This window comes from Podarcis tiliguerta (genome assembly GCF_965153285.1).
Source record: "Podarcis tiliguerta genome assembly, chromosome: 4".
NCBI lineage: Eukaryota > Metazoa > Chordata > Lepidosauria > Squamata > Lacertidae > Podarcis > Podarcis tiliguerta.
In genome coordinates this window covers 62,031,111-62,053,042 of record NC_139537.1, presented here as the reverse complement: position 1 = coordinate 62,053,042, position 21,932 = coordinate 62,031,111, and the positions used below count along the sequence as shown (strand labels likewise).

The window sequence follows — 21,932 nt, the reverse complement described above, 5'->3', positions numbered from 1 at the left end:
GCGCTGAGGCTTTAACCCACAGCGCCACCCGTATCCCTTTAACAAGATACCAAAGGGCAAAAATGAAAGTGATTTACCATGGACGGTAACGTTATCCATCTTGTGTACCTACTATTGTGGAAGAAAGTTGTTTTAGAAGCTGTGGTTGCTAACTGTTCTTATATATCCTGTTCTTTCCTCCTTCTCATGCCAAGTAATACTGCTTTCTTTTTGCATAATTGGCTTCAGTGGTCTCATTTTTGTCTTCATGCTTCCCCCAATCTAAAACCCTAAAGCCTCCAAAGCTAATGCGCTGTGGAGTATGTTGAGAATGAGATGAATATTTATAAGGTTCTCTCTTTTTTCACTTGCTTTCTTTAGGACCACTTCACTCTTTCCTGGTCCACCTGTTGAAACAGCCATTTCAGTGCAGTATTTAAATCTGCTCCATTTGGCAGCAGCATTACACCTCGCCCTTCCTTCAACTCACTGGTTTCCTCTGAGATTTCTGTTATTTTTTCCATCTTTCCATGCTTTTAGTGTTGAATACAAGTGAGGGGAGATGGCAGGAGAATATTTTTACAAATGCTTCATATTTCCATATGAAACAAATTTAAAGGGTGAGAAGAGAACCACGTAACCTGAAGAATAGGACCAGGAACTTCTCAAAGAAATGTCTTTTAAAAAATATCATTGAGATAGAAAATCTTGAGCAAGCTTAATATACAATTCTTTATAGTTTGGAAGTCATGTATGAAAGGGTTTAAAATAATCTGGCTTAGAATTTCACTCCACATGATTCTTTTTGTAGCTATCCTCTGCTGTGTCATTTTATAGAAAAGTACTCATGAGAGCCCCAGAACCAAACACTGTTTACCTGATTGTCTGAGATAAATCTTTTTTCCCATTTTCCCTTATTCTAGTAGAGCATGCTAAAAAGCTCAAAAGGCAAACAACTGTGGTAGTTTATAATATAGATAATGGTGAAGATTAAAGTGCTTTGAATGGAAGTTACAAGTCAGAATGGGGTAGAATTGTCGTTAGTGCTGTAGGAAAAATCCAGAAGGAGACATAACTGATGATGGCTGGGAAATGTGCTACGTTTCTGGCATGTGTTGTGGTTAATATTGTGCCCATGCTAAAATGTTCATGTTCATTTTCTCTCTTCTCCTCTGTTTTCAAAAGAGGTTTTGCAGAAGTACAAAAAGGCTTTTGAACACCCCCCCCCCCCCCCGAACAAGCCAATGAATGTGCTGAGTGACCTTGAAATGCTCTATGACAGTTTGGGGGTGGGGGAAGAAACGTAGGATAATGGAATGGGGCACCACAGAGGTGGGCATACAGTGCAACAGTGAAGAGGAACATTGGGCACTGCATTAGTATGCAGCAGGTTCCAGTTACAGGTGTAGAATGCACTTGGGCTGACAAATCTAAAGGAAAATCTCTACTCAGTCACAAAGTTTGCTGGGTGGCCTTGAGAAGTCAATGTCTGTAAACTTAATCAAAAGGGGCACTACAGAGGGGGAGGGATAGGGTTATCACATGTACACATCTGATTTTTATATGGGTAGTAAAAGTAAAAAATAACAAATGAGTCCCTCAGGTTCAAGGATCATAAGCAGAAAGATTCACTCTTAGTAGAAGTTGTGTAATTAAAATTTCCAATGTCCCTTTATATGAAGAAAAAAACATTTCTTTCATTTAAGGTCAATCAAAGTGCTGTGTTTCATAGTGCAGCCTAAATCAGTTCAATAAATGATGCAACATTCCTGCCTTGGGATGTAAATAATGTTGTATTAGAGTAGCAAAGAATAGCATGAGATAAATTTGCATCTCCACAAATGTTGTCTTTTGTTCTCTTTGGGGACCAATGTGTTTCTTCTTTTCTGGTTATTAACCGGTTTTGCCTAGTGGTTGGAGGGTATGGTTAATCTTCTCCCTTCAAATTTAGTTGCAGCTACAGGGTAGAATATATTTTTTCTCTTTCAATGTTCTCCAAAATACACAAATATTGTAGATAGCCATTTTTATCCATTTGGAAAACTTCAAACGCCATAGGATGTTAATACCCTTATTACGTTCTGACAATTCAAAATGTCATAGAACCCTATGAATATAAAACACTTCAAAGGAATAGGTTTCAGCAATGGCTACATGTAATGATCTTGTACTGTAACTGCTTTCAAAGCAGTGTATTATAGGCATAGGGAAACTCGGCCCTTCAGATGTTTTGGGACTACAACTCCCATCATCCCTAGCTAACAGGACCAGTGGTCAGGGATGATGGGAATTGTAGTCTGAAAACATTTGGAGGGCTGAGTTTCCCTATGCCTGGTGTGTTATATATAACTAGCATATTTGTTTTTCATAAATGCTATTGTTGAAGTCGTCTGTGTATATTTAGTACTTAAAGAGAAACCATGATTTCATTTTATTAAACTTTTTCATTTTTTCAGATCACCTTTTGCTGCTGTGACAGATTATTCTGTAACAAGGAACAATGTCATACAGCTCTGTCTTGAATTAACAACTATTGTACAGCAGGTATGAGGTCACCTTCATATCTTGTTTAATTTTATTTTAAAAGAAGCATTCTGTGTAATATTGTAAACAGAGGTTTCCTCTACAGTCAAACCATTTTTATTTGCTTAATAATTAAGATATCTACAGTGCCAATTCCTGCCTGGTAATTTTAGAATACTTCATTTTATGTTCCTTTCCTTGTAGGGAGAGGAGAGGAAGAATGTGTCAGGAAATTTTGTATTCTTTTCAGTTCTTACTTAATATTAAGTAATTCATTTCCAGTATCTTAGAGATGTTTCATTTACCACTTTGTGAGAAATTATTTAGAAGGCAGGATATACATTTATTAAATAAAAATCTAATCCCCCTCCGCAATATAGAACAGTATCCTGTTTTTATGGCTATTCACCTAGAACAGTATAACAAGGCAATTTATTAATTTGCACATTTGACTTTTCTGGAGTGGAAGGAATTAATATTCACTGTAGATCTATTTATTAAAGAATATAAAGAAGGAACAGTATCACCAGGCAGTTTAACACTAACATGAACATATTAGTTTACAAGTGAGTGGGACCAAAGTGGAGAAAAATCAGCCATAATGATCATAGCTGTCTCCCATCTGTATTTTATTATACTTTAGTCAGTGTCTCATTTTTACTCATGCCCCTTTGGCATGTTTGAAAGATTGCTTCTGCACGTGCAAAGTTGGCCCCTACTTATTTGAGATAAGTTACCTACAAGTAATGTTGATTTAATTGAACATGCATTTATTATAATACAAACAGCCTGGACAGGCTGTGGCTGGACAGAGGGTGAGATTCAGTTATGCAGCTAGCGTTCTTGTTCATCCCCCTGTTGCAGCCCCACATTCCTGCACACAATCTGCTCTGGGAGGTTGGGGGACATTCTGGAGCAGATTTTGGGGGCATGCCAGGGGTGGGAGAAGGAAACTGGAAGTCCCATTGTGCAGGCAGATTTCCATTGCATAGGATAATACCAATAATTGTAAATTTTGTGTATTTTTCATTATACAATTTAAATTAAATACCCATGTTTTATTGTTTACATTTAGAAGTGTTGTGATGCTAACTGGGGACTATCATACTTCATCAAAATTTATAGTTAACATTGAAGGTATCACATACCTGTTTTTAGTTAATAGCATTTGAGATTTATGACAGAATTTATCTGAAGGACTACTTTTAGAAGATCACTTTGACTGCATGGAGATTATATAAAATTAAATAATGGCAGGGATTATGCAATTGTTCTTATATTCATTCTTATGTTTGAAGGCATGTATAAAATGTATTGGGTCTGCTGCATGGATTTCTCGGTTTAATTATTACTTGTTCACTGTGCTTGAGAAATATGGTGGTTTGGGGCTTCTTGGACACATTTACTTTATAGTTGCATTTTGACAAAATGTATTAAGGTTTTAGAGCTGCCATACTTATTTCAATTATAGTCCTATATAAATAAGTTCAATAAATTATTGTTAGTTAAATACATTTTAGAAGTCTTTCCCTACATTTCATATTATACATATATATAGAAGCCATTTTGGCAAGATAGCAGTAATAATAATAATACCCACACATGAAAGTTCCTACTGATGTCTGCACATAATTTCTTCAACACATTTGATATAATTCCCATAACAGAAATCTTTATGTGAATAATTGTGTACTGCACAGGGGATCATGTGTTTTGAAGCCATCTCCTGAACTATGCTCCTTTCTATGTAAAAATGTCAGTGAAACATTCCATTCAGGCTGGTACTTAATATGGGTACTTAGGAAAGCATGGATTGTCTCTTCTTGACGTGTTCACCTGATAAAATAGTGCTGCAGCTTCCTCACATACCTTAAGATGTATGCAGGGAGGGAGGGAGAGAGATTTCTACATTAGGTTTTTTCTTCACATCCAAATGCTTTAAAGGCTTCCTTTTGGAATCTAATCACAAAGCCCATGTTGATTCCACACTCTTGCTGATAGGTGTTGAAAGCCTCATCTACTTTTTGTTGATTAGGGGTTTCAGAACAGCAGAGTGGTAAAATGTTATTTTTATTCGTATTGCTCCCACAAGCCCCTTGATCATACTGCTTCAGGTGGAGGAAAAGGGCTTTGTGTTTTCTGTTTCTATATATATATTTGAAAAGCAGCATGTACAAAAATCTGATTGGTTTCCACATTGCTATAAGCATTGTGCATAGAACTGGTTGTCCTAAGTCTATCTCCCTGGCAACACTGGTTGTCCTAAGTCTATCTCCCTGGCAACAAGAGCCTTTTCACAAGTTATATAATAAATTATATGTATAGTCAAGGTCTTTTCATAAGTTAAAAGTTTAATTTTTTAAAATTCCATTTGTAGAAAAGAGAGAGGCTTCCAGTAGCTTTTCCTGTGGTTTAAAGATCACATTTATTTGTCTTAATGCTTATTAGTGCCTTCTCATACTTCAACAGGGAAAGAATATTGCCCTGGGAGACAGCTGTGTGGGCATCTTCACCTACTTGTTAGACATTTCAGCTGACATTTATGTAGATAATGCAATAGGCTTCCATCTTTAAGTTTAGTGTAGGTGTGAGTGCCTTCAGTTATTTCCCGCATATTCACCTCATTTCATTAGGAGAAAGATATATGAAAATTACTGTAATGCATTTCTGTACAGTTTCTCACAAGTTTGTTGCATTTCAAATATTATGGCGGTGGTAGAATTCACATGGGACAAGCAAGAAACAAGGAGTGAGGAACTAAGTAAGTAGGTCCTGAAATAACTAGATAGGTAGGATAACAATAATTTATATTTATATGCCGCCAGCCATTCTGGGTAACTTCTAACAAATTAAAACACCAAACACAGGAAAACATTAAACATTAAAACCTTCCCTATACAGGGCTGCCTTCAGATGTATTCTAAAAGTCATATAGTTTATTTCCTTGACATATTACAGGCAGGCATTCCACAGGGTGGGCGTGACTACCGAGGAGGCCCTCTGCCTGGATTCCTGTAACCTCAATTCTCTCAATGAGGAAGCTGCCAGAAGGCATTTAAAGCTGGATCTCAGTGTCCAGGTTGAACGATGGGAGTGGAGACGCTCCTTCAGGTATACCGGGCCAAAGCCATGTAGGGCTTTAAAGATCAGCACCAACACTTTGAATTGAGCACAGAAGCATACTTGGGAGCCAATATAGATCTTTTAGGATCAATGTTATATGGTCCTGGCAGCCACTCCCAGTCACCAGTCTGGCAGCCACATTCTGGATTAGTTGTAGTTTCCAAGTCACCTTCAAAGAAAGCCCCACATAGAGCACACTGCTGTAGTCCAAGTGGAAAATAACCAGAGCATGTACCACTCTGGCAAGACAGGGTGCAGGCAGGTAGGTTATCAGCTGGCGTACCAGATGAAGCTGGATAAATTTAGTTGTTTGGAAGCTTTGGATAGCTAAATGGATGTGATGCACTGGCAGAGGAAGAGGAGTGGGGGGGAGCGCACCGCCCCCGGCAGCGCAATCCAGGTGGGGTGCCATCGCAGCTGCGCCCCCTGCCCACGCTGGGTGCCACGCCTCTGAAGGCAGCATGCCACACCCCCAGGACGCACGCCACACCCCTGTGGGCAGCGTGCCCCACCCCTGGGACACGTGCCAGCCCCGCCCCCGCCTGCTCTTTGCCCCCTCCCCCGGTGCCGGAGAATGAAGTTCCGCCACTGATGTGATGTAGATATATATTTGCAAGACTCAGAAGGAGACTGAGCCATATGATAAAATGGGTATACTGTGATTTTGCTTTGAGCCATTATTTAATGGAAATTGACTTCCTGGTGCAGATCTTTGCATGCTCTCCCCAAAACCATACAGCAGGGGTTCCCAAACTGGTAATCTGTGGTATGTCTTTAAAAGTACAATACAAAAATCATATAACGTGTAGCACAGCTCATGGCAGTTGCTACAACACAGAGAATAAACATTATCCCTCTGAATATGGTCGTATTATTCCAGTGCCTTGTCAGTGACTCAAGCTTTGTGGAACTGAAGACATGTGCCACTTTTGCCTTAGTGGATGATAGATTATCCTCTAGCTGGGTATTTTGAGGAAACAATAGTAACTTGCTGTTTGCAAACATAATCTATATTTGTCCTGTATTGGTGAAAAAGGATCTAGTGGGCTGAGCATGGGTGCTTTAGATGTGTCTACAGTTGTGCATGGCTGCTGCTGTTGTTAAGTAGAGCATGCTGTCATAAATTTAGAAAAACAATACAGCAATTTTACCTGGTGGCAGCATGAAACATTGGATATGCCAATATTTTCTTATTTTTTCCATTTTCCTTTACGGTGAGATTATTTTAATTGTAAACCTTTAAAATATGGAGAATTTATATTTTCTAGTTGTATGCATATATGGATTTATGTTTCAAGACAGCTCTTCGAGTTTAAGATTGTGAACTTGTTTGTTCACAATTCTAGGGCATATTTTTGTTTCTATTGAATTAAAATAAACAAATAATAGGATTAAATTTGCTTATTTATTTTTGGCACTGAGGAATGTATTTAAGTGTGTGTTTATATGTGTACGCGTGCTTGCATTAGTTATTTCATTTATTATTATTATTTTTGAAACTATACTATATTGATTTTCCGGTATAATAACTAAGGAGACAACAATAACATTAGAACAACTCACCCTGCTTTCCAAAGTAGAGACAGTGTTAAAGAATAGGGTTTTTTATTTTCATGTTCCAACCATAATACTGAACATAGAAAGATTACTTTTAAAAGATAAAAATAAGAACAAGGCTAGGATTCTTAAAACAGCCAAAGACAGCAAAACCTATTGAGCTCATTGTTGAAATAGACCACAATCCTGTACACACTTGCGAGTAAGTTTCACTGAGCTGAGTGGGATGTACTTCTGAGCAATGTGCATAGGATTGTGCTGTTAATTGGTAATGCTATCAGTACTTTTTTTTCTAGAAAAACAGGTGCCAGTACTCACCATGAAGTTGTAACAGTGAGTGCCACACTTTTTAACAGTAACAAAAAGAGATGCTAGTAATGTGTATCATTGAGTACCACCCCCCCCAAAATACTGGCTATCAGTAATAATGTGAAAAACTGTTTAGAAATAGGACAAAGTTACATTCAACTTGGCAGCTATTTGCATTTTTTAAACAAGACTTTAATAAAAATGATTTGTAGAAATGTGAGTCCTTAATCTTCATGCTGTGCCATTTCCCACTGATTTTAAAGTAGCATAGATTATCTTTGAGATTCATCATAAAACACAAACTTTGACATGTGGTGAATATTGCGGATTATGGAGGCCAGAGTAAAACTGGGGATGGGGGAGAGTAACTCATTAAATTATCAGTGAAAGAGGTCAATGTGCACAGAAAGGATTCCTTTTGCAAGTAACACATTGAATACATATTTATTAGAAGAATATCAGTAAAATTCATTGGAAATGGTAGATGGGTCACTGGGAGAAAAAACATCCCACTAAATAACTATTTGTTGCAAAAAGAATTAAGAAATGAGGAATATGCTAGGGAAAATATCTAGGGCCTTACAAAATATGTAAAAAATACACAGTTTCAAATATTAAGATCATTAATAAGTAGTTTTCAATGGGGGGGGGGTGCATTGCTTGGCTACTGCAGTGCATCTACTGTAAATGAGGGGGAAAGAGCAGCAGTGCTTGTAATATTATTAATATATTGCCTTCAAGGTACAGAGTGAAAGAAGCAAAGATGTCCTGAAAAACACTTGTTTGTTTTCTGGAAAGTTGTTGCTTTACTTAGTGAGTGGTTAGAGATGATAATGGGCTAGATTAGAGGTAGTTAATGGAAGCTTAACTTTAGCAAGACAAAAGTGTTCTTGGTTAGGGGGAAAAGGAACTAGGAATAGGGATTAACCCTGTTTTGGATAGGGTAGTACACCCCTTGAACACTCAGTTTAGGAATACTCCTACATTCAACTTTGCTTCTAGGTGCTCAGTAGAGGCCATGGTCAGGGGTGCTTTTGTCCAGTTTATGCTGGTGCATATAGTGGCATATCCCTTATTTACACCAAATATTACTGCAGTGTGCTCTGTGTGGGGCTCCCTTTGAAGAGTCTCTGGAAATTTCAGTTGGTCTACAAAGCACCAGGAAAGGTTTTGGTGAACACTGACAACTGGATGCAGATAGTACTTACCGGTACTTTTACAACAGCTGCATGTTCAGGTGCGATTTAAGGTACTGGTTATTACCTTTAATGCTCTAAGTATTCTAGGTGCAGGATAACTTGAGGGCTGTCTCCTTCCACATAATCCTGTCCTCTCTGCAAGATTTCACGCAAGGTGCTTTTGCGTGGACAGACGGAGTCCCCCCCAACCCCAGGCGACTCCTGAGTGGAATAACAACTCAAGACAATATGCCATGAGATTAAAATTGGCCACAACTTTATTAAAGTTTCAGATGTAGGGAGACCTTGGCTTAGGCATTGGGCGTTTATCCCTCCCAGTCCCTGTCTGGGGATCTGGGGAACATCAGGGTTATCCAGAGTGTGTGGGGATTGGGCTGGCTCTGGAGAACATATGTTCAAGCAGAGAGCCCACCCCCCATTTCACCATCGTCACAGGGGAAAGCAATAACATCCAGTTGGTGTATGGCCAATGCTTCCCCTCAGAACAACCCCTTTAACAGGGGACCCTGGGATCACCACCGTGGGGGGCGGGGGGGGGTCACCGCTTCACGCCCACCCCCATTAAGTGAAGATAGACTAAAGGATTCCACCCAATGCCTGAAACTGCCAAAGTTGTGACATTTTGCTACAAGGAAGGCAAAACCTGCCAATGCAGGAAAATTCCTCTCCAGCCCTTCAACAGCGACCATGATGTAGCAGCACCTGTATACCTGTGGAGAAGAGGTTACCCTGCAAAGGAAGGCTTAAATGTGGGAGGGCAGGTTGGGAGAAGCTCTGGAGCCAACTGGCGATTCCCAGGTAAGATCCACCCTCTATTGTGTGGGTATGGCGGTCCCTCTCCCTACCTGGCCAGGTCCCCTGGCAACTCCTCCCCAGGTGGGATTGGGTAACTGCTTAAGGTAGGTGGAGACCTCCAGATATCCAGCCTGAGGAGGGTGAAACCAGGCTATATGGCCACATAGGATCTGGGGGTCTGCGCGCGACCACGCAAAAGGCACCCCCATTTGATGTGGGGAGCGGTCATTCCAATGATAGAACATTGGAATGTCCAATGGGACATTGGAGATACATGCTGTGTGACTGCTGGTCCACATAATTGTTTTTAAGATATGCTGTATTTCTCAAGCATTACTGTCATTTGTAGGTCTCTTTTTTGCAACAGAGAAGGATTTTATGAACATATATTTTTAATAAAATATGTCCTGTGCAGTATTTAGCAGGGCTGATGTCTTTGGCCTGTACTCTATGCTGTTGGCTCCACTTCGTATATTGTGTTATGGTGTCAGTCTTGGCCCATGGTCTTGAGTTGCTGCTGTATAAATCACAGTTCCCTCAGATACTGAAGCTCTCATGATTCTAGCTCAGTTTTGGATTGTTCAAACCTTTTTTTTTTTTTTTTTACATCATGCACTTCTTTTCCTCATATATTGATAATGTGAGTTTGTATTTTGCTTTTCGAAAACTTCATTCAGTGCTATCCATTCCGAGTGATTTACACAAACAAAATGCTTACTGTTTCTTTGAAACTATGTAGTTCCCATGGATACTGGCATCACAGTTTCTAAACTGCTAAAACTGAAGGAGCTGTACTTGAATTTAAATAGCTACGTATTAGGTAATTCTCTTCTGTTGCATTATATTGTGTTTAGGTAGAGGTTTTTTTGTGGGGAAAGGACCTTAACCAGTGTTAGAAACTGAGATATGAAAGCTAGGAGCTAAATGGCACGTTAAACCTAGATTATGGGCGCAACAACAGAATGTCTAGGCACACTTTTTAATAACTAGAATACAAAGACGAAAATGAATGAACTGCAGCTAAAATATTACGTTCATTTTTCACGTGGTCTAGTCCTTCCCCTGCCCACCCTCCTAATATTCTTAAAAGGGTCTCTAGAGAGTAGCTTGAAGTGGGGAGGCAGAAAAAGGTCTTCCTTTCCTTCCACTCTTCAGTTTTAATCTGAAATCTTAGGTGCAGTACTGCACCCAGAGTTCAGAAACTGCTTTCACTAATGAAATTCCCTGTCACAAAATGCACCTAGAACAATGGATGTTTTGAACGCTGACCATAAAAAAGTTTAGAAGAGGTGGGAGTCCATAACAGTAGTGAAGCTCTAGCTGTGTTGAAGGATGCATGAGCCTAGATATTTAGAACCCTGTAAAGGAGCAACTTTCATACTTATATTTCATAGCAAGCACTGAAAGTTGCTTTCCTTTCATTGTGTATACTGATAGCTAGGACAGAAGACAGGTTGCTGAAAGCACATTTATGACTAGAAGCACTTAATCCTAAAACCTGGTGCACCTGCAAATACTTTACATTTATTTTTAGATATACTACTGACATTGCAAGGATAATAAATTCACTGTTGAAGCCAGCTGTGACATTAGCGAATGTTGTTCACATTCCTTCAAATTATTCTGTTTGAATTTGAGACTTCTGGAAATAGCAGGAAGGTTTTGAACACAGTCAGTGAGCTAAACAAGAACCTTTCTGTGTCCTAAACTGCTTTGGGGACCCTCAGATTCCCATTACTTCAAAGTGTATGCTGTTAACAGGTCTTTGCTCATAATTTTATAAGTCAGAAGTCCCATCCTCCTTATAGCACTTCATGCAACTTGCTCCATGGTTGAATTATGCTCACCTGAGCTCATGTTATAAAATCTTCTTGGTAAGCCTTGGGCTTTGCCTGAGCTATAATTGACCCAACTTTCCGCCCTGTGTTGATTTACATCAGGTTGTATTCTGAGGAACATGATTATGGTGAATTGGGCACTCAAAAATAAATGCAGAAGAAAGGGCATTCTTTTTATTTTCTTAGGGGTTTTGTTTGTTTGTTTGTTGGCTGCCTTCTATGTACTTCCCCCAAACTTGTGCTAGAAGAGCGGTGGTGCTTTGATCTATTTTCTCAGAATTAAAATGCATGTGCACAAAGAAAATGTTGTGTTTCCCTTCCACCAGATCAGATTGGCTCATCTGTTCCCTACATTAGCACAAGTGTGACTACAACGACTCACAGTGCAGTCATAATCACATCTACTCAGTTGTAAGTCACACTGAATTCAGTGTGATTTTCCCCTCTAGTAAGTTGGTATAGCATTGCAGCCTAAATTTCCTAGAAACATTTCTCTGGCTAGTTTGCCTTTATTTGTTGGTGATTCACAGCAGTTTTGTTTTAAGAATTGTTTTGGTAAAAAGTTACCTCTGTGGAATTGCAACTCTTGGTTGTAAACCGTGTCTCCCAAACAATCACACCATACTTCATCTCCACTTCTAGTAAGTTAAAAGTGTGCTTAATCTGTACACCAATAATACAGCTTTAATCCTTGATTTGTAGTCTAAAGTCATTTCTTTCTGACATGCCAGCTCATGAAAGGAATTCTTTTTGCCATGAAAAAAGGCCTGCTAAAATACCTCTCCTGGAAAAATTCCAGAAGGATAGCCATGTTTTACTTTGTCTGTAACAAATAAAGCATATTATAAAGCATATATTAAAAAGAAAAGCATATATTAAAAATAAATAAAAACAATTTCATCATTGTTTAAGTGCCACTGGTCTCTTCAAATTAACCCAGAATGACCACCAGTTTCTCTGTAGTCCTTGCCATATTACCTAAAGTTCCTGCAAGATTTATCAAGACTTGCCAGCATAGGATACAAATAAACTTATGCTAACTTTGGAGCAATGAATGGCACCAACATGTCTCTATTAGTGCTACCATTAAAAAATGTTAAAGATGAAAGATAGGTTTGTTTTACTCTTCAATGTGGATAAAATGGCCTGAAAATGTAGGCTTCCTTTCTACTGAGAAAAAAAAATGTGATATTGCAGTGTTGAATTCCACCCTAAGTGGTTAAGTGTGTTTAGCAACAGTAGTTTTTCTGTATCTGGAGCCTTAGAATGGTGCTTCTACATTCTGCTTTCCAATTTTCTTTATAAATGTTTGATTGACTTATTCAAAAAGAAAGAAATCTAAGAGCCTGGGGGCCCTACTGGCTTGGACTCTGGTACATGAGTATCCCCTGTGCTCCTGCTGTGTCCCCTGTTCCCAGTCCTGCCTCTGATTATTGAATAAGTAAACCAGTGATAGAAGGAATTGAAAAGAATGGTGAAGGAAAGATGCATGCATGCACATGTGGGGAGGTGACATGGACATTATTTCTATACGAATACAGCTGGGAGAGAGGATGTTTGCAAAAGTCTATGAACAATTAAAATCATTCCTTTGTTTCTAGATTTAAACATATCATTGGAGCACAAAAAAATATTATTTCCGTAATATTTGATGTACTCTGTTAATTTTGTTTTTTTTCAGGATTGCACAGTATATGAAACAGAGAACAAAATTCTTCATGTGGTAAGTAGAATTTTTAAAATAATATATGCTGATAATGAACTCAATTATTTGAGTGCCAATTCTTATAGGAACAAAAACTGCACCATGCAGGCTGACAAGGGTTACAGCCCCCCCCCCCAAAAAAAAACAGCTCAGTGAGTATTGTATATGCTTAGTGACCACAAAGCTGGCTGACTGTTGGAGGAAGAAGAGAAATATAATGGTTTATCCTGAAAAAGGGAATAGCACAGTGCAACATTTTCTTTCAGATCCCCCTTGTTTCCTTTAATAGTCTTTGATCACTTCAGCATTATCTTGAGCATTATCTTTTAAAGTGCAAAAGTAATCAAAAAGTCAAATATGATATGAAGCTTTCTCTTACAATGAGAGTCATCAGAGCCCTAAAGGGTGTCCTTACTTCCTAACAATAGAGAGACCATTCTTCCCACTCTTTCTGGCTCTTTTTATAAATATTCACATTAATCCTCATTAATCCACAGAGTTTCTTGCTTCCCTTTCCTCCTGTTTGTGCATTCTACTCCCCTCTGCTTCATAGAATCATAGATTTGTAGTTCCTCCTGGTTTCTCTCCAATCTTTGTGTCTTCTATGAAGCAAGGATTCACTTCCTCCTTCTCTTATATTTTGAAAGACAGTGTGTATATGCATGCTTATAATATGCATTAATCTGATTCTGTACTGTGATATGGATTCTGGTAAACTAGTGGCTGTAAATAATGTAAGTATAGCTCTAGTCCCAATTCCTTGTCTAACATATAGTACCTCTAACATATAGTACCTCTGCTTGATTGCTGGTAGATAACTTTTCCCCTGAAGCCCCTATGCCACAGCCCATGCTTTTCAAAAGTGTCCATTGAGAAGGCTGTTTCAAGGTCGGAAGAAAAAAAATCAAATTTTGTAAGCAGCCTTCTCTTTGTGGAATTTTGGATTTAGCTGGTTGCTTTAACCTCACAGCAATACAACAAGGGAGGCAAGGCTGTGCCCAAGGCTACTCCGAACTTGAGAACTGGGTTGATATTTTAACCTGGATTTCCTACATCTTCTTTAATGGTAGGTGGCTGTGCACTGCACACCCATGGAATAATAAATCAAATGGAACATTTGAGATATAGTATATTACAGAATTTACCAGCATCTTGTGCGTGTCAGTGGAAAACTTCTAATTTGTATTTAAATCAAAAACCTCAATACTCTCCATCGTGAGGGTGCTGATAGAGCAGTACAAGAAAAGGAGGTGTTAAAAAGTGAATGTAAATATTTCTAGATTGCACAGTGCCATTGTAGTCTGAAAATAGGTACCTTGTTGTATTCTTAAGCCAATTATTCAAGAAAAAAATCAAGAACAAAATCTAAGTCAGGTCCAGACTGTCTGAACAGCCCTTAAACCATTTTTTACATGGCACCACCATGGAAGTAGGGATAAGTGTAGAGATGTTGATGCTATTTGAATCCTTTCCCCAGTCCTGCTCAGGTAGAAGAATTCGAGGTTTTTTTGATTGTCCTCTAATCATGATCTTTCTAGAATAAGGGACAAGGAATATGCTTATTCCCCAAAGAATGATATTCATTGCCACTTAGATAAAATAGGAATTTAATTTGAATATATAATAATGTATTTTAAAGGCCAAACATGATTACTGTCCACTGTGTTAATGAGTTTTCATATTCTTGATTGTTAACGGAAAATACACTTTTTTATTTCTAGTGTAAGACACTATCTAGCGTCTGTGACCACATAATCTCACTCTCATCTGATCCTCTTGTGTCTCAATCTGCTCACCTGGAAGTGATCCAGCTGGCAAACATCAAACCAAGCGAAGGGCTGGTAAGATGTACGCAGTTAATCAAAACTGTCATCCAGGACGAAAGAAATACATTCTACGAATAAGACCTGTATTTGGCATATCTAGTTCTTCTATTTGTAAATGTGATCTTTAGTCAGCTAGTGGAAATTGCATATTAATAATTACTGTATAAAATTCTTAAGGAAATATTGAAAAAAATAGTACCAGTTGAAAGCTACCTCTTTTAAGTACTGTATCTCTAGAGGTTGGTAAGCTTGCAAACCTGTGTCCCTCCTTTACGTCCTGAGTCGCATTAATGAGGAGCTCACAGTGCAATCCTATACATGTCTACTCAGAAGTTGAGTTCAATGGTGCTTACTCCCAGGTAAGTAGGTGTAGGATTGCAGCGAGAGGCTCTGAATGCAATCAGATATTTAATGAAGTTGCTTCTAGGTTAATGGGTTCAGGCCTGGGATGTGGATTTCTTGCATCCCATAAAATAAATTTATATGTAGCAGCTGAATGTTCTTAAAGAAAACACTTCCATATTGGTTACATAATGCAGGAAAAAATCCTGGTTAATTTAGGAAAATGTTTTCCCCCCCTGTTATAGCAAGATTTATTGATAATGTTGTTACTTATATGAACTCCTTCGGTATATTTACAATAAGTTCCTCATATTTGATATGAATGTTTATGCAACAGTTAAAAGCGCTAAGGGTTGTAGCCAAGGCTGAGCAAGAAATTCTACTTGTGCAACAAATTTTCAATTTCCTCTCCTACCCTGCGCCCCACAAGTGTTCTGGAGGCTCTGCCAACCCTATGCAGCTCTTTTTGAGGTTGTGGTGGGGCTGAAGAAGTAGTTCTGTTTTCACATAAAGAGGTCTGATGTACCAGCAGTACTGCAGCATGTGATAAAGCTCAAAGTCTTTATTTTAATGGATACTTTTTATATGTCACCTGAAGCTTTTTAAGACTGGATACTATTTAAATATTTTCAAAATTTGTTCATACTGTACTTGATGCACTCTGCCCTGCCCAAACCTTCCATTCCTACTGTAGTACTATACTGCCGTTCATTCGTAATCTCATACTTGTCTCAGTGCCACCAGTTCAGGTAAAGACCATTTTCAGTACCATTGTCTGCTGTTTTTTCCATCTCACATATCGTAACTAATGTTGGTTCTTCATGGTTTCACTGGGATTCGTAAACCTTTCCTAATTCAGCTCTCCTTTTATTGTTTTCTTCTTCCAGAAGTGCCCTTTAAGATGTGACCAAAACGATTTTATTTTACTGTAAATTTTCTATGTTTCAAGCCTCTATGATTGGTTTTCTGCTGCTTTGTCGGTTTAGATGGCAAGGTTCTCCATGCATGGAGCTGTTTGTTCATTATTTGTTTACACTGTATATGGTACAGTAAAGTTATGCCTCTTAAGAGTACTTCAAGAACAAAAAATGGATGACAGAAACATTGAATGTATCTTCAAATTTTTAACTTTTGCCTTTCCCCACTGTATTTTGCAGACAGTAAGCTCTTTAGGGCAGAGCCAAGTGGTATCAATTTCCTGGCAAAACATGTTATTTGGGGATTCTGTAAAGTATTGAGTTGTAATGGTTCGCTGCTTATGTAAACTATTTTTGACACCTATCATTGAAAAATGTTTCATGAGCTAAATTTGTGTAAGCTACTTAAATGTCTGCAATAATGATTGCTATAAAAGTGTGAATGGGTGTCTTCAAACCTTGCTATGATTATCATGGGTATTCAGCAGTTTTGAAGGGTCTTCCAGATTTTTGTATGTAGGAAAATGTAAGCAGAACAGCTGGGTAACCCAATTTCCTATAGAACGTTTGATTTATCTGAAAGTTATTTATCGTCTATATAAAAAGCAGGGAACAAGGGCTGCATTACCATGTAGGGAAACCTTCTTGGGGCCCAGGCCTATGGTGGGCAGAGCAATGGATGTGACTCTTAACTTTTGTTCAGTAGGCTACATTCCAGCCACACAAATGCCACAGGTTTCTGTGTGCATGTACATGCATCTACCCATTATTGTAAGAAGAAAGCAAGATTATTATCACAGTTCAATAATACAGTCAAGCTAGGCAACAGCACTCAAGGAAAATGTGATGCACAAATGGTGAGGGTTGCAGTCTGGGGTGAGGTCTGAGGGCAGGATAAAGAAGTCGGGGGGGGGGATCCCATTCATCCTCTGAGCCTGAAATTTCTCACCACTGACCCCCATTTCTTACTGTTGCCAACTGGAAATAATGATAACAACAGAAGATACGGTAAATGAATTACAATAATTCATGTTAAAAGAAGGCACAGGCAACAAAGACAAGTAAAACCTCTTCAGCTAAGGTATAGGCAATATGAGCTCTAGAAGGATGGAAATAAGGAACAAAGTGAAGTAAATTTTTTTTGCCAACTTTTTATTGTGAGTGGTTTTTAGGAACCAAATGGTTGAACTATAGGAGATAAAAACAAGATAGAAAGGATGGAAGAGTGGGCAGGAAATGAGCTGGCTGCTTATTTTTTAATGAATGCATTTCAGCCTTTATCCCTTTTATATTTGAGGGCTCTAAGGCTTAATTGCTACTGACATTGTTGGGATGTTAGGCATTATTAATTTAGTGCACCATTTGTCATATCAAAGAATATATGTCTTTGGATAGCCTTGCACAATTGCATGCTGCTAGGGATATACTGTGATCAGTGATAAATGTATGAGGAAGTTGTATACCATGTGCAAAGCCTGAGGTAAGGTATAGCTTGCAGAATTTTAAGACACAGGCAAGAAAATAGCTGTAGTGGTTAAGAAGCATCAAGATTCATTCATATGATTATGATCAATTTGCAGTTTTTTATCCAGATGGGTTGGTTTGTAGGAGGAGGGTAGAGATTTTACATCACTGGTTTAATTACTATCACTGGTGTGTGTTTCTGTGATCTAGATTCTCAAAATATGAATTGGACTTGTTCAACTAACACTTTTTTAACCTGTCAGGGATCATTATGTCACTTTTGCCTGGATTCAGCATTGATCAGCAACTCTATATTTAGTTTTTGGTGTCAACTGTAGGGCTGGAATCTTGATAGAAAAGAAAAGTCAGAAGTGCATTTTTATCATTGTGCTGATAAAATCTAATTTGGCATTCCTGAACAATTAAATTCCCGAGTTCAAACAGCAAGACACAAACTTGAACAGAAAGAGAACAGGATGGACTTGTGGGCACTTTTCAGGGAAGGCAGGGAAATACCAAGTAACCAATCACCACCATTCTTAAACTTCACAGCTAAGTACCAATAGAAATACAGTGGCAGGTTTTACAGGTAAAACCACTAATATCATATAATCAATTCTATCAGTAGCCATTGAGAAACATATTAGGATTAACCTCTCTAGAATGCTATGTAGCAAATTTTTTATGGCATAGGTTTATGAATGAACCAGACATCATTCTTACTGTACAATCATGATGATTTGTGATCATGATAGTATCAAGGTGCTTATATGAATGACACTTTCAATACTGGTTGTGCCTGAAAATATTTTAGGGTAAATGTACTGCTTCATTTCTAATCACTATATGCCCATAGCTTCCTGCTGAAATCCTTTTCCCCCCACAATTTTTTTGGTTTATTGCTGTTCTGATTTTGTTGTGCTGTAGCACAAGATTGCCCCTTGCCCAGCGGTAATAATATGGTAACATTGGAAAGCATTGCAAAGCAATTAATAAAGCAGAATGTATATGAACTGTCCAGTATAAATCCGCCACTGATACATTAGTATTGCATCAATGGCATGTTGCAGAATACCTGCATAAAGGGTCATTCTAGAGGGGCCCCAATTTCCTTTTATGAAATGCATGCAGTGCTATCCTCAGTTGATATATGCATATGGATACAGCGGGGGGAATGTAAATAGTCAAAAGCAAATAACATGCAAAATGTATAAACTGTGACAATTATGTTAAAAGTTTAAATATATGTATAATAAACATAGAGACCTTTCGCAAAGCAGTACTGATTATAACATCCAGACATTGCTAAGTTAATTTGCAATTTTTTGACTGTTTCTAATATGTGATAAGAGAAAGATTAGTGTTGGTATAACAATGTTGTTTAGACAAGACAGAGTTGTTCTCAGACTTGTAAACAACATCTGAGTTTAGTAAATCTCAGTTTTTGATCCATACAGTATCTAAGAATCCAATCAAAAAGTTCCTTAAACTAAATCACGCAGGTTACATATTCTCTTTGTAATGTTACTCAAAAGTTTTTTTTACAGAGAGATTAACTGGATTATCTCCTATCAGAACATGATAGGTGCCTCAAAATCTTGGGGATTTATATTACTGAAAGATGCACATTAAAACCCCTTATTCACACTCAGAAGGTGTTCCTGTTTTAAGTATGTCAGAGATAAATACTCTGTTCAAGTATAAACCCTGAACACCACTATGTAGTATGTGGAACAAGTGTTTGGCAATTGTATTATATAGAACAGTTGCTGTAGCTTATTTATTTGGTGATACCTTGCCACCTCATGAAGCATCTTCTAGAAGTCTGCTCGTGGGGTGCTCCTGCCATTAGAAGCAGTACAGAAGCTAGGGGCCGCAGGAGTAAAGTGACAGCAGCAAAAAATCCTGCACCATTCCCTACTCCAATGGAAGCCTCTGCTGAATCTGTTTCTTCAATGGACATAAGGAGTTACTGTGTTGAACACTAATGAATATCCAAGCTATTGTCTTTATTTCATTAAATGACTGTTAGAAAAAAGGTAGTCTAAACATAGTTACATCTTATATCCTATTTGTCTGAATAACGCAGTTTGTTTTGAAGCTTTTTCTTTTAATATTTAGAAATAAAATAAATCTCTGTGCTTCAAGGAAGATCTTCTGCAGCGCATCCTCCCACCTGTGCCTTTTCTGCTGTGAATGCTTTAGGTGTTCTGTCTCCCTAGAGTGGACTAATTTGCTTGACATTTCTCATCTTTGCATATTTATGCCCTTATTATCTTCAGAGTAATGACATAAAATTGTCTGTGGCTACGTACCTGAAAAGGGGTATGTGCTTTATGTCATGACTATGAAAATTGAGACATGTACTATCTTCAGCTATGTTGAACTAACTTGTTTTTTGAGTTCTGGATTTTGCTTGCTTTATGTGTACTGTTTCAGAAAACAATCAGCGGCCAAATGTCTATTTTTTGTTGTTTTTTAAGTAAAAGCACGAAATTTGTTTTGGGACACAGGCTATTTAAAGATAATCTAGCAGCTCTTTATTGGTGCTAGTTATAACTTGATATTTTTACATTAAAAGGATAACAAATTGCTGTTCCTTAGTGCTGGTCCCTTATGCAAAGCAGGCTGACAAGACTCTAAAGCTCAATATAGTTATAAAGTACTATGGCGCCCCTTGCCCCATTCAAGCCACCAGAGGTCAGACGGTGTACAGATTTGGAGGAAGAATAAAAGAAAAAGGACAAGTTGAAGTAACAGTATCAACATAATACTGCTGGAAAAAGACTCTGTTTTCTTGAGTTTAGCATTTGATACAAGGCTGGATCAAAGCTGTAGCAGCACCTAAAATGTACTGCCTGAGGTGGACCCTCATTCCCATATTAAGGCTAGCCCTGCCTTGCCATGATAATAGAATGCTTTCGGTAATAGTAGCAAAATAAATTTCATCCTGCAGAGAGGTTTGCCTCTGCTGTAAAATCTGTAAAGGTTCTAGAATGTATATTGCATTTTACTGTCATTTCAATTCCATAAAGAAACCAGTGGTTAGATATGGCATGCTTGTGTTGTACTCTGAACACAATTTATCCTCTCTGCTGTTCAGTGTCAGTGAAGTTACTCTGTAGGAAATTTACCGTTGTCTTTGATGCTGTTAGTAGATGGCATAGAAAAAATACATTTACAGCCCATCATCACTTCATGGATTAAAGCTTTCAGGCTCTGTAAGGTCTTGAATATCTTTTTTTTAAAAATAGGGGAGCTATTTCTGTGAATTCTTCTGGCTCTTCATTGTAAATGATAAAGGGTAATCTTTCAGATATGTACTCTGCAATGGAAGTAAAACAGCCATTATCCCCCCCCCCCATCTTATTCTGCACACTGCCTTGAGTGTTTCTTGAGACAGAGAATCACAGGTGAAGGTCCCTCCTTTTTTTCTTGAGCAAGTGGCACACCCAAAATGTCAAGCAAATGAGCAAATTATTTCATCATAAAGACCCAGTTGTAGCCAGGCCCACAAACAGGAAACCATCCAAATCATACGCAGTGTCAAAAAAATGCAGTTCACCTCCTCAGAGCCTACTCCAAAAACACGCTGAAATGCTCAAAGGTGGAAAATGAAATTGAACACCACATGGGTAATGCTCAATCCCCTCAAAGGAATGTCCCCTCAAAGGAAAAACCCAGCAAATCAAATTCTTCCAGATGGACTAGGAGAAGGTGAAAGATTGACTTAATGCCACATTTACACATCAATGTACGCCTGCCGTAGTGCTGAACCATACAGACAGCACTGTTGGAGGAGTCATAATATGCTGTGCAAAGCTGGTCAGGAATAGCATCATTTACTGACCAGCCTCTGGGAATCAACCTAAATTCCTCAGGATATTTTTTTGGTGACAGTGCCTAAAGGAGGCATTTAGAAGGATTCAGGAGGGCATTGGCCTGCTCCAATTAGCTTTCTACAACTAAAATAAAACAAGATTTCATTACTAAATGCCGTGGTCTAATAATGTGAATATGTAGAAGACCATTAAAACTATTGCCCTCATCTAGAAAATATCATATGGGTTGTTGTAAAAGTGGAAGAGGATCAACTAAAATATGCTTTGGTAGTATCCTGGGGCATGTAGTCTACATTGTGTGATACAAGATGGAAAGATAGCACGCTAGAGGAATTTAGCTTCTCCCAGCAACTATTTAATTCCACTTGACTAGAACATTTTTGAATGTGATGATCCATAAAGCACCTTAGATGTAGGTTAGTATTCAACCAGTGTTATAACACATATAAACATTCCCTAGGTCATAAAAATATAGCTCATGTGTTCCATAGAGGCCTCAGTTCATGTACTATT

The 21,932-nt window shown here is 38.3% G+C and overlaps 1 protein-coding gene across 10 annotated transcripts in view; it reads left to right on the top strand.

Moving 5' to 3' along the window:
• Nucleotides 1-21,932, top strand: part of CNKSR2 (connector enhancer of kinase suppressor of Ras 2) — a 262,387-nt gene that overhangs the window by 119,613 nt on the left and 120,842 nt on the right. For all 10 annotated transcript variants that reach the window (XM_083439388.1, XM_083439384.1, XM_083439391.1 and 7 more), the window contains 3 exons: nt 2,436-2,523; nt 13,005-13,046; nt 14,750-14,869. In XM_083439388.1, the coding sequence (XP_083295514.1) occupies nt 2,436-2,523; nt 13,005-13,046; nt 14,750-14,869 (250 nt within the window). The remainder of the gene's footprint in view (nt 1-2,435; nt 2,524-13,004; nt 13,047-14,749; nt 14,870-21,932) is intronic.